The 14,005-nt window shown below is 37.5% G+C and overlaps 1 protein-coding gene across 6 annotated transcripts in view; it reads left to right on the top strand.

Annotated features, from left to right (window-relative positions):
* The window catches only part of USP9X (ubiquitin specific peptidase 9 X-linked), a 482,368-nt gene that overhangs the window by 410,890 nt on the left and 57,473 nt on the right, over positions 1–14,005 (top strand). For all 6 annotated transcript variants that reach the window (XM_072817572.1, XM_072817568.1, XM_072817571.1 and 3 more), the window contains 6 exons: positions 20–107; positions 2,718–3,060; positions 5,366–5,461; positions 6,089–6,300; positions 7,364–7,604; positions 12,701–12,850. In XM_072817572.1, the coding sequence (XP_072673673.1) occupies positions 20–107; positions 2,718–3,060; positions 5,366–5,461; positions 6,089–6,300; positions 7,364–7,604; positions 12,701–12,850 (1,130 nt within the window). The remainder of the gene's footprint in view (positions 1–19; positions 108–2,717; positions 3,061–5,365; positions 5,462–6,088; positions 6,301–7,363; positions 7,605–12,700; positions 12,851–14,005) is intronic.

The raw sequence follows: 14,005 nt of genomic DNA, 5'->3' as shown, positions 1-14,005 counted from the left end.
TGATTTTTTTAATTTGTAGATCATGAAGACTATGACCCACAAACTGTGAGGCTGGGAAGTAGATATAGTCATGTGCAAGAAGTCCAGGAACGGCTTAACTTCCTTAGGTTTGTTTTAAACCATCAATGTTGCTCTCTTTAAGACACAGATAAAGAATGCTTAGTTAATGTGCTGTATAGTTAAGTCTTTTTTAGGTGACCTTTCGCCTGCCACATTTAATTTTCTCACAAGGAAATGATTACCTAAAAGTCAAAGGTCATTTCCCTATGTGTTTATGATGTAATACTTTGAAATTATTGGCTAAGTTTTAACTTTTCAATGTTTGAAGAGAACACATTTTAAGATTTTTGTATATACTTTTGTCCTTCTTATTTGTTTTTGCTAAAAATAAGTTTAATGATTAAATTTCTGTATTTTGACACAACCTGCTGGAGAACTCTACTGACCTTAGTACTGGTATCCTAGACCATAAGGAAATGGAGACAAAGGGCTATTGGCTCAACACCTCAAAAGAGTGGTTTGCATCCACTGCTGCCTGGTTTATTCTAGCAGTGGCTGACAAAGGAGATTTGAATGTGGGAATAACATTATTCTGATGGGGATGAGGCAAAGAGGTTGATCCCTTTTGGCCAAAGCTAAATTTGTCCCAGCCTGAATTTGAATTTGCTCAGTGATAATTATTTTTTAATGATTATACACCTAACAGATTTGAAATTGTTAAAAAAATTTTATGATCGGTTTCTTGTGAATTCAGAAACCACGTACTATAGAGGTGCTTATTCAGTTTCTAAGTGTGCCAAGAGAAATGCCCAAATTGTCAATGTTTTGAGAAATCTATTGCATTTATTATTTTGATACATTGGGGGATTTTCTCCTGAGCTGAGTTAATTATGGACTTGTTTATTGAACTATGTGTTTATTTACTGGGAAACATTTATATAAATAGTAATTTTTTTATATAAATAGTTAAATAATTATCTTAACTTGAAAAACTTCAGCCACCAGATTTTAAGAAATTTGGCTTTTGTTGAAAATGAAATGTTTTTTTCTGTGTGTGTTTTGATTTTTAACCACCTGGATAGAAGCTCCTACCTCTCCAGATCGAGAATCACTGCCTTAGTGAGCCACTGTTACTGATTGGTGTGTGTTGTATCCCTTAGGTTTCCTAGAACAGAAAAATGGTTATGAGTTCTACTATCTTCATGTTTGGAATCACAGGATCTGTTCTACTCCATACTCTATTAGTACCTATGTACATGACCTATAGCAACACAGGGGAAAAGAATCTTAACTTTACTTACTGTATTACTTGGTCTATGTTAAACACTTCACATTTAATCCTCATAACCATGCAGAAGGCAGGTATTCTCCCCATTTGATTAAAAAGAAAATGGAGATCGGCATGGATTAAACTAGCTTCTTTGAAATCTCACAGCCAATATTGACTGGCGTTGTGCTGCTGCTCTAGATCTGACTTCAAGGACTATGCTCTTTATATTAGGCAGTGATTTTTGTAAATCTGTCTTGGATCCTTAGGGCTTCTAAGGAGTTTCCTTCAAGATTTCTAAACAAGCAATGGAGATCTGATCCCCATTTCTCCTTTCTTTCCTCCTTCCAACAACTGGGGCAGCCCCACTTGTATTTTATACATTGGACTTTGAAATGGAATTTTTGCTTGAAGAAAGTTTTCTGCTATTGTATTTAAAAACAACAAGCTTGAAAAAAAAAATGCATGTTACCATGGAGGACATTTTATATCATCCGTAAATTAGAGGTAACAGGGTTAGGTAGGACTAGGTGCTAGAAATCTTAAAGCTCAGCAATTCTTTTAAAACATCAAAGAACCTAGGATTGGGATCCCAAAATACTTAGAAATAATGAGGGAACCCACTGACATGAAATACATTCACTTTACTCCTTTACTAGGTGTGGAACCATTGTTAAGTAAGCTAGAAATTCTGTGCTATAATTCAGAATAAACTGAAGTTTTCTCTTTTCCTGTTATTCACTGATAGGGCAGACAGGGTGGGTGGAGGAATGCTAAAAGAAATACAGAGTTCATAGAAGAGACTGTAGCTGTAACAAAATTCACCTTCATTGTCTTAACCAACATTCACAAAATGAAAAAGACCCCAGAGAGCATCACTGAATCATTGATAAGCATCCTATTAAAGATTGGCAGAGAAAGTAAAATCCTATGTAGTCTGTTCTGTTCAGTGTGGCCAGGTATGGAGTAATGCGTATTAGAACATCAGAAAGCATTAAAACTTAAAGAAATTTTGATTTAAATTAATGAAATGGTTGTCTATGAAAGTCACTTGGAGATCACCTCATTTTCCGATGATGCTATAGAAGCGGAATGGTAAAACTCAACCCATTAAATAAAGTTTTGCAATGACTGGTTTCAAAAACCAAACTGCTTAATAAGTTCAGAAAACAAATCTTTATTTGGTTTAGGCCATCACCTAATGGAGTTCCTGGCACATTCAGGGCGTCCAATATATGCTTATTCAATGAATAAATTAATACCAAATTATTTAGTTATTTTTACTATAAAACAAAAATTGAGAAAGAAGTTTGGTAAGATGTCAATAAGAACTGACATCGTTTTACCTGTAAAAGTAGAATTGTGACAGATTATTCCTGCACTTATTGATAGTTTGCCTTTCATGGTAAAAATTATATAGATCTAATTGCTCATTTTTTGTTTTTCCAAGATTTTTATTGAAGGATGGCCAACTGTGGCTGTGTGCTCCTCAGGCAAAGCAAATATGGAAATGCTTAGCAGAAAATGCAGTGTACCTTTGTGATCGTGAAGCCTGTTTTAAGTGGTATTCCAAGTTGATGGGGGATGAACCAGATTTGGATCCTGATATTAATAAAGACTTCTTTGAAAGTAATGTGCTTCAACTTGATCCTTCCCTATTAACTGAAAATGGAATGAAATGTTTTGAGCGATTCTTCAAAGCTGTGAATTGTCGAGAAGGAAAACTAGTAGCAAAAAGGAGAGCATATATGATGGATGATTTGGAGTTAATAGGATTAGACTACCTTTGGAGGGTAAGTGAAAAGTGGAAACTTGATAAACACTCTTACTGATGAGATTTTGCAAATAGCTAAGGGGTCACGATTTTGCATATTAATTATGTACATCTGCTGTCCTGGTGCTCTCCCCAGTAGGTAGTATAGTTCATCTTTATCTTACAGGGTCATTTGTCATTAGGGTTTTTTCTCTCCCTTCCACCAACCCCCGCAATTGATGATCTTTTTGTCCCAGCTTCAAATCTGTCCATTCCAGATGTGTTTAGAAATATACTGACCATACAAATTCTTCATGCCTCTCTATGGAAGTTAACTGTTCTTTCCTTTTTTCATTCAGTATAGATCTGTTCTCATTTGGTGTTAATTTTGTGTTATTCATGCAATGCTAAAACAGGACAGAAAAGAAGACTACTTAGAATGGATTACAAACGTATACTTTATTGGCACTGTTTTAACGTGTGATGTTTTTAAACACTTTAGGGAGTAAAATATTACCGTCTGTTTAATTTTTCCACCTTTTTTAGTACTAATATGTATATATGTTCTTTAATTGAGATTAAATTGACACATTATATTTCAGGTGTACAACATGATTTCATATTTGTATATAGTGAAATGATCAGTAAGCCTAATTTTTTTTCCAGTAAGCCTAATTAATTAACATCCATCATCACCACATATCATTAGAATTTTTTTCTTGTGATGAAAAAAAGTCTTGACAGCAACTTTCAAGCATGCAGTGCAATATGATTAACTATAGTCACCATGTTGTACATTACATCTTCAGTACTTACTTTATATGTGGAAGTTTGTATCTCTTGGCCACCTTCACCCATTTTGTCCGTCCCTTCCTTGCCTCTGGTAACCACCAGTCTGTATCTGAATTCAGTGTTTTCTTTTTAGATACCACATACAAATGAGATCATACAATATTTGTCTTTCTCTAAACTTACGCATTTAGCATAATGGCCTCAAGGTTTGTCCGCATCGCGGCAATATAGTAGTAATTATTATTTCTATCTTTGAAAATATAACCATTCGCGGCAGTTTATATTGTTTTTTGGATATACTTTTCTGCAAACCATGGACTGCTTACTGTGTCATTCAGTTATTCAGACTTTTTCATTAAATGGTTTTCAACATTTTCAAACAGCCAGAACCCTTTTTAAAAATAAAAATTTATACAGTACTCCAAAATATAAAACTAGTTAGAGAAGAAAGAACCTTTCTTTTGGGGCGAGGAGTTCATCTATTTATTCATGAGAGAGAGAGAGAGAGAGAGAGGGGAACAGACACAGGCAGAGGGAGAAGCAGGCTTCACGCAGGGAACCCGATGTGGGACTCTATGTGGGACTCCATCCCAGGTCTCCAGGGTCACACCCTGGGCCGAAGGGGGCGCCAAACCGCTGAGTGACCCGGGCTGCCCAGCCTTCCCTCTTTTTTTTTTTTTTTTTTTTAATTTTTATCTATTTATGATAGTCACACAGAGAGAGAGAGAGAGGTAAAGACATAGGCAGAGGGAGAAGCAGGCTCCATGCTCCGGGAGCCCAACGTGGGATTAGATCCCGGGTCTCCAGGATCGCGCCCTGGGCCAAAGGCAGGCGCCAAACAGCTGCGCCACCCAGGGATCCCCAGCCTTCCCTCTTCTGAAGCCTACATAGAGGTCAACCTTAAATCACTTCCTTAACCCCCTAGAGTTCTGCACATAGTTTGAAGGCCCTCAGCAGAATTAGATGAGTGAGGGGATCCCTTGGTGGCTCAGCAGTTGAGCGCCTGCCTTCGGCCAAGGGTGTGATCCTAGAGTCCTGGGATGGAGTCCCACATCGGGCTCCCTGCATGGAACCTGCTTCTCCCTCTGCCTGTGTCTCTGTGTCTCTCATAAATAAATGAATGAAATCTTTAAAAAAAAAAAAAAATGAATGATAAAGATCTATAGAAATGGAAGTTGTAGGACAGCTCTTTTTGCTAAATTATTTTTTATATGTATTTCTTTTTAAATAATTTGAATTTCTCCTTCAGTGTCTGACACTTGGTTACCAAGGTGTCAATTTACAGGGTTAATAACTGGTCAAAGCGTATTTTGTTGTTAGTAATATGTGCCTTCCATTCTTAAACAAATTGCTTTATTCAAAGACTAGAATTTTGCATTTTATTACTCTTTTTTTGGTCTATTTTCTCACTTAATTTTACTTGATTTACTTGATTATCAAATATATCCCCAAATTATAGAGTACAGTGTTGAAAATAACCGAGGGAATAGTTTGAAATGTCCAACTAAAATATTTCATGAAAGTTATTTACACTTGAATCTGTTTGAACCTAGGTTGTGATTCAAAGTAATGATGATATTGCCAGCAGAGCTATAGATCTCCTTAAAGAGATATATACAAACCTTGGTCCGAGGCTACAGGTCAATCAGGTGAGGATTGACATCCACTAAAACTTCCACAAATTAGAATTCTGATTAAAGAACTCTATCACTTAAAAGAATTTTTTCTTCAATTCTGAAATAACTAAATTGTTTTGTTTCAACTCCTTTTAAAAACATAGCAAAAGGGGCACCTGGGTGGCTCATTTGGTTGAGCATCTGACTCTTGATCTCAGGGTCGTGAGTTCAACCCTTGTGTTGCTCCATGTTGGGCATGGAGACTATTTTAAAAATCCATCGATCTATCTAAAATATTTAGTCTGTATCTCCATTAGATAAAATGCTGTCCAAATGAATCTTGATAATTATGTGAAGTGATTATTTTGCGTATAATTATGGCATGAGATTTCAACTGAATTTATTTTGATTCTACAACCTACTCTGAAGTTCATACTTGTTAACTTACATAACCATAGCTTCCATTGACAAAACATAGTATGTTTTATTATCAGTATAGACTTTGGTGAAATATGATTGCAGTTGAGAGCTATCTTTAAAGTAGTTATTTCCATCTTTAATTGAATTATTGTTTTTATGTGTATTTTTTTTTTTTTTTTTTTTTTTTTTTTTACATTTTAAAGCATCTTGGACTGTCTTTATTTGGCCCATTATTTGTAGGTGGTGATCCACGAAGACTTCATTCAGTCTTGCTTTGATCGTTTGAAAGCCTCTTATGACACGTTGTGTGTCTTGGATGGTGACAAAGACAGTATTAATTGTGCAAGGCAGGAAGCTGTTCGAATGGTTCGTGTATTAACTGTATTAAGGGAGTACATAAATGAATGTGACAGTGATTATCACGAGGAAAGAACAATTCTACCTATGTCAAGGTTTGTGAATAACTGATCCACTTATTATTTGGTATTTCTTAGACCTTTTTTTTTTTTTCAGGATACAGTTTTTGCTTGTTGTTTTGTTAGAGCATTAAGTTTAGTTTTCTTTCTCTCTCTCTCTCTCTCTCTTTTTGCCGTTGACTTTTGTACCTGTTAAGTGTTCCCAAGGATCAGTATGCAGTTGAAGTATTTTGATGCCATTCGTTTATATAATAAATTGCACAAGAGATTGGAGAATAATTGGAAAAAACTCTTAAGAGCTGCTTTTAACAGCTGATATAGCAAGAAATACTTCCAAATGATCTGTTTATAGAATGAATGCTATCATTATTTAAGAGTTTTCCTTGCTCATTCTAAAATTATATAAAGTTGCTTCTTGAATATAATTTTTAGTTGTATCTTACCTATAACAAGATATTATCAAATATTATTTGGGGTGTGAAGTTTGAAAAGAACAATTTTTCAGAAAAACTTTCCATCTTTGCATTTTTGTTAATAATATCAAGCTAAAGTTTATCTTTCACATATAAAAATAGCCTTAATGGGGGATCCCTGGATGGCTCAGGGGTTTAGCGCCTGCCTTTGGCCCAGGGCGTGATCCTGGAGTCCCGGGATCGAGTCCCACGTCAGGCTCCCTGCAAGGAGCCTGCTTCTCCCTCTGCCTATGTCTTCTTTCTCTCTCTCTCTCTCTCTCTCTCTCTGCCTTTCATGAATAAATAAAAATCTTTAAAAAAAAAAAAAGTCTTAATGAGTTGCACTTTTATGACATTAAAATAAGAGTATTAACTCAGATCTCTGATTTAATTTCTTTAGACATCTCATTTTCTGCAAGTATAGGTACAAGAATAACTGGAAAATGATTGTTGTATTTTGAAGATCACTTAAAATATTTGTAATTAAAAGGCAATATATTTTGATTTTCAAGGTCCTAAAAATAAGTATCCTTAATTCGCTTTCTCTTTTTTAATAAGAAAATATTCAACATTAAATACCTAGCTTAATTTTCCTTGCAAGAAGATAATAAAAATCTGCTAAGATTTTTTTTTTTTTCCCCCTCCAGAGCTTTCCGTGGTAAACACCTCTCTTTTATAGTTCGATTTCCAAACCAGGGCAGACAAGTTGATGACTTGGATGTGTGGTCTCATACAAATGATACGATTGGTTCAGTACGACGATATATTCTCAATCGTATTAAAGCCAATGTAGCCCATACAAAAATTGAGCTCTTTGTAGGCGGTGAACTGATAGATCCTGCAGATGACAGAAAGTTGATCGGACAATTAAACTTAAAAGATAAATCGGTAAGTATCTATGATTACCAAACTTTTCAAGAATGTCAAATTGAGACTATTTTTTCATTTCACTGGTAAACATTTCACTCCATAAATGTTTTTTATTATTTATTATTTTTTTATTGGAGTTCAATTTGCCAGCATATAGCATGACACCCAGTGCTCATCCTGCCAAGTGTCCCCCTCAGTGCCCGTTACCCAGTCACCCCAACCCCACCCGCCCACCTCCCTTTCCACTACTCTTTGTTCATTTCCCAGAGTTAGGTGTGTCTCATGTTTTCTCATCCTCACTGATATTTTCACTCATTTTCTCTCCTTTCCCTTTATTCCCTTTCATTAATTTTTATATTCCCCAAATGAATGAGACCATATAATGTTTGTCCTTCTCCTATTGACTTATTTCACTCTGCATAATACCCTCCAGTTCCATCCACGTTGAAACAAATGGTGGGTATTTGTTGTTTCTGGCTGAGTAATATTCCATTGTATACATATACAATGTATACATATGCATGTACAATCTTTATCCACTCATCTTTCAGTGGACACTGAGGCTCCTTCCACATTTTGGCTATTGTGGACATTGCTGCTATAAAATTGGGGTGCAGGTGTTCTGGCGTTTTGCTGCATCTGTATCTTTGAGGTAAATCCCCAGCAGTGCAATTGCTGTGTCATAGAGTAGCTCTATTTTTAACTCTTTGAGGAACCTCCACACAGTTTTCCAGAGTGGCTGTACCAGTTCCCATTCCCACCGACAGGGCAGGAGGGTTCCCCTTTCTCCACATCCTCTCCCAACATTTGTTGTTTCCCGTCTTGTTAATTTTCACCATTCTCGCTGGTGTGAGGTGGCATCTCATTATGGTTTTGATTTGTATTTCCCTGATGGCAAGTGATGCGGAGCATTTTCTCATGTGCTTATTGGCCATGTCTGTGTCTTCCTCTGTGAAATTTCTGTTCATGTCTTTTGCCCATTTCAGGATTGGATTTTTTGTTCTTGGGTGTTCAGTTTAACAAGTTCTTTATAGATCTTGGATATTAGCTCTTTATCTGATACATCATTTGCAAATATCTTCTCCCATTCTGTAGGTTGTCTTTTAGTTTTGTTGACTCTTTTGCTGTGCAGAAGCTTTTATCTTGATTATCTTGATGAAGTCCTAGTAATTCATTTTTGCTTTTGTTTCCCTTGTCTTCATCGATGTATCTTGCAAGAAGTTGCTGTGGCCAAGGTCAAAAAGGGTGTTGCCTTTGTTCTCCTCTAGGATTTTGATGGATTCTTATCTCACATTTAGATCTTTCATCCATTTTGAGTTTATGTTTGTGTCTGGTGTAAGAGAATGGTTTAGTTTCATTCTTCTGCACATGGCTGTCCAATTGTCCCAGCAGCATTTATTGAAGAGAAGAGACTGTCTTTTTTCCAGTGGATAGTCTTTCCTGCTTTGTCAAATATTAATTGACCATAGAGTTGAGGGTCCACTTCTGGATTCTGGATTCTGTTCCATTGATCTATGTGTCTGTTTCTGTGCCAGTACCACACTGTATTGATGATCACAGCTTTGTAGTACAACTTCAGGTCTGTCATTATGATGCTGCCAGCTCTGGTTTTCTTTTTTAATATTCCCCTGCCTATTTGGGGTCTTTTCTGATTCCACACAAATCTTAAGATGATTTGTTCCAAGTGTCTGAAGAAAGTCCATGGTATTTTGATAGAGATTGCATTAAATGTGTAAATTGCCCTGGGTAACATTGACATTTTCACAATATTAACTCTTTTAATCCATGAACATGGAATATTTTTCCATCTCTTTGTGTCTTCCTCAATTTCTTTCAGAAGTGTTCTATAGTTTTTAGGGTATAGATCCTTTACCTCTTTGGTTAGGTTTATTCCTAGGTATCTTATGTTTTTGGGTGCAATTGTAAATGGGATTGACTCCTTAATTTCTCTTTCTTCAGTCTCATTGTTAGTGTATAGAAATGCCACTGATTTCTGGGCATTGATTTTGTATCCTGCCACGCTACCAAATTGCTGTATGAGTTCTAGCAATCTTGGGGTGGAGTCTTTTGGGTTTTCTGTGGTCAGTATCATGTCATCTGCAAAGAGGGAGAGATTGACTTCTTCGTTGCCCATTTTAATGCCTTTTATTTCTTTTTGTTGTCTGATTGCTGAGGCTAGGACTTCTAGTACTATGTTGAAAAGCAGTGGTGAGAGTGGACATCCCTGTCTTGTTCCTGATCTGAGGGAAAAAGCTCTCAGTGTTTCCCCATTGAGAATGATATTTGCTGTGGGCTTTTCATAGATGGCTTTTAAGATGCTGAGGAATGCTCCCTCTATCCCTACACTCTGAAGAGTTTTGATCAGGAATGGATGCTGTATTTTGTCAAACGCTTTCTCTGCATCTATTGAGAGGATCATATGAGTTCTGTGAACTCCATCTGGTCCAGTGTATCATTGAAAGCTCGTTTCTTTTGAGAGGTTGTGCTTAGAAGATCTGTCCTTTACAAAAAGCTCCGTGTTGAAGTCTCCCAGTATTAGTGTATTATCTAAGTATGTCTTTATTTTGGTTATTAATTGATATACTTGGCAGCTCCACATTAGGGGCATAAATATTCATGATTGTTAGGTCCTCTTATTGGATAGATCCTTTAAGTATGATACAGTGTCCCTCTTTATCTCTTACTTCGGTCTTTGAGATAAACTTTAATTTATCTGATATGAGGATGGCTACCCCTGCTTTCTTTTGAGGACCCTTTGAATGGTAAATGGTTCTTCAACCTTTTATTTTCAGGCTGTAGGTGTCCTTAGGTCTAAAATTTGTCTATTGTAAACAGCAAATAGATGGGTCTTGCTTTTATATCCAGTCTGAAACCCTGTGCCTTTTGATGGGGTCATTAAGCCTATTCACGTTCAGAGTTACTATTGAAAGATAGGAATTTAGTGTCATCATAATACCTATTCAGTCCCTGTTTTTGTGGATTGTTTCCTTGGACTTCCTCTTTCTTTTATAGAGTCCCCCTTAATATTTCTTGCAGAGCTGGTTTGGTGGTCACATATTCTTTCAGTTTCTGCTATCTTGGAAGTTCTTTCTCTCTCCTATTCTGAATAAGAGCCTTGCTGGATAAAGTATTCTTGGCTGCAGGTTCTTCTCATTTAGGACCCTGAATATATCCTGCCAGCCCTTTCTGGCCTGCCAGGTCTCTGTGGAGAGGTCTGCTGTTAACCTAATACTTCTCCCCATAAAGGTTAGGGATTTCTTGTCTCTTGCTGCTTTAAGGATCTTCTCTTTATCTTAGAATTTGCAAGTTTTACTATTAAATGTCGGGGTGTGGGGTGTTGAACGGTTTTTATTGATTTTAAGGGGGGATCTCTATCTCCTGGATCTCAATGCCTGTTTCCCTCCCCAAGTTAGGGAAGTTCTCAGCTATGATTAGTTCAAATACACTTTCTGGTCCTCTGTCCCTTTCGGCACCCTCTGGAACCCCAATTAAACGTAGATTTTTCCTTCTGAGGCTGTCATTTATTTCCCTTAACTTTTCCTCATCGTCTTTTGTTTTTCTCTTTTTTTCCTCAGCTTCCTTCCCTGCCATCAACTTGTCTTCTATGTCACTCACTCTTCTTCCTCATTAACCCTCGTCGTTGGGACCTCCAGTCTGGATTGCATCTCATTTAATTGATTTTTAATTTCGGCCTGATTAGATCTAAATTCTGCAGTCATGAAGTCTCTTGAATCCTTTATGCTTTTTTCCAGAGCCACCAGTAGCTTTATAATTGTGCTTCTAAATTGGCTTTCTGACATTGAATTGTAATCCAAATTCTGTAACTCTGTGGGAGAGAGTACTGTTTCTGATTCTTTGTTTTGTGGTGAGTTCTTCTTTCTAGTCCTTTTGCTCAGTGCAGAGTGGCTAAAAACAAATTGTACTGGAAAAAGAAAAAAGAGGGGGGACAAACAAAAAAACAAGGAGGGTATCCTCTGATTCTATATACTGTAAGTCCCTAGTCTTCCCCTGGAACTTTCCTGCACTGCTTGGTCAGGAACTTGTTCTTCCCCTGTCCTTGCAGCTGGTCTTCTGGGGGAGGGGCCTGCTGTGCTGATTCTCAGGTGTGTGTACCTGGGGGAGCTGCTCCGCCCCTGCTAGGTGCATGGTTCAGTAGGTGCCGTTTATCCTGTAAGGCCCCTGTTCCCTGGCACCCTGCTCAGTCCCAGACACAAGATGACACCATGAGGAACAACAACAGTGGCAGCGGCCAGCTCTCCAGCTCTGGAGTCAGCTCCAGCAGCAACAACTACAGTCTCCCAGTGTGCAGGGGCCTGACATTCCATGGGCCGGGGGCACTGCTCTGCACAGCTTGGGACCTCCCGGCGTCAGGAGCATCCCTGCTGTCCTGTGTGCTCCCTGGGCCGCACAGCCCCTTCCTTGCAGAGCCGCTGCCTTGCTGCGGCTGGGCACTCGCTCCATCCCTTTACGGAGCTCAGAGCTCAGCCCACGGTTTGTGGTGCTTTTCCTCTGTTAGTGGTCCTCGTGAGCCTCGGGTCATCACTGCCCCTCCTGGGATCCTGCCCGAGTTCCCTGCAAGAGTAATGTTCCTGCTTCTCCGGGACTGGGTTGTCTTGTCCTTGGGGCACTCGACACCAGGCCTTAGCCTGGCTCCTTGCAGGGGCCCCCTCCCCCTTGGATGCTTTTTTATTTTTATTTTTTTCCGTCTTCCTACCTTGATAGAAGCGCGAACTCTTCTCACTGTAGCATTCCAAGTGTTCTCTCTTTAAATCTCAGGCCAAATTCATAGGTTTTCAGGATGATTTGAAAGTTATCTAGGTAAGTTGGTTGGGACAGGTGACTTGGGGATCCTACTCTTCCGCCATCTTGCCCCGCCTCTTCACTCCGTAAATGTTAATTGAGCTTCTATTCTGTGTAAGGCTCTTTATTAGGTATTTGGATTATAACATTAAGACTCACATTAAAAACAAAAGTATTTGATTGTTAGGCAGTACCTGTAAATTGTATTTGTTGAAGTGCTGCCAATAGTTTTTTTGTTTGTTGATATGTTACTAATTTCTGTCGTGCATATTTTACCTTGTCTTTGATACTAACTTAGTATATATTATTTTCAGCTAATTACAGCCAAACTTACACAAATAAGTTCCAATATGCCTTCAAGCCCTGATAGCTCTTCTGATTCCTCAACTGGGTCTCCTGGAAACCATGGTAATCATTACAGTGATGGTCCCAATCCAGAAGTGGAAAGCTGTTTGCCTGGGGTGGTAAGTAGATGGTTTGAGCTACCGTAGGCAAGACATTATGCTAGATTCTTTGAGAATAAGGAAGTATAGTTGGACCTCATATCGACCACCTACCCCTCACCATCCCCCCCACAAAGTAGAAAATTCAAGTATACCTTTTACCTCTCCCAAAATTTAACTACTCATAGCCTAGTCTTGACCAGAAGCCTTAATAATACATAATCAGTTGCACATATATTTTGTACGTTATATGTATATTTATTGCATTTTTACTGTATTATATACTGGATATATGCATAATACACTTTTTTAAATAATCTACATAATAAATGCTAAGAAATTCATAAGGAAGAGAAAATACATTTACAGTACTGCATTGTATTTGCAAGGAAAAAAATACGTGTATAAGTGAACCTGTGCAGTTCAAAGTCGTTGCTGAAGGGCTAGGTGTATATAGAATAGTTCGTTTTTTTTTTTTTTTTTCTGAGAAGCTTACAATTTAATGTGGAAAAATACAAATAACTACATAGTTAACCATCAACTTCAGAATAGATCTGAAAGGTGATTGTAACTTGGTTGAAATTTAAACATTTCCTTTTAGATACAGTATTACATATAGTAATACATTTACGTAAAATTAATCTATTACAACTGAATTACAACTATTGAATATATAAACTTAGAAAAATATCACTGTATTTTGTATTTGTACCACAGAAATAAATCCTTTCTTCACAACTGTTTTTGTAGGAAAATGTCTGTAGTCTTTCTCAACTTGTCCTTAACATACCTTATATCTCAAGAAACAGTGACTCCTCCTTTCCTTACCCTCTCCTTCCACTCCTCCCCAGAAGAATTTTAATGGCTGTGATAATAACCAGCCACTCCAATGTCAGAAGAATTGGCTCCTATAACAGGATTAGGAATTTAAGTATTAACAGCCATTACAGCCTTTGGCATGTATGGAGTCTAACTTTTATGTATGAGAGAAATAAAATAATGATAGGGCTGTCACTCAGAAATTACTGGAGATGGCTTGGATAATATAATTCAGTCTGAATCATGAAGGATTTCTACAGATGAAATGTTGGGTAAAGCAGACCATTTTAGAGACAGTAGAAATGACATAAGCAAAAGTGTGGAAATTAATTACTTGGCTCTTTTTGAGGGTACATG

This window comes from Canis lupus, chromosome X (assembly GCF_048164855.1).
Source record: "Canis lupus baileyi chromosome X, mCanLup2.hap1, whole genome shotgun sequence".
Lineage (NCBI taxonomy): Eukaryota > Metazoa > Chordata > Mammalia > Carnivora > Canidae > Canis > Canis lupus.
Note: the sequence above shows the minus strand (reverse complement) of the source record. Positions and strands in the feature narration are given on the sequence as shown.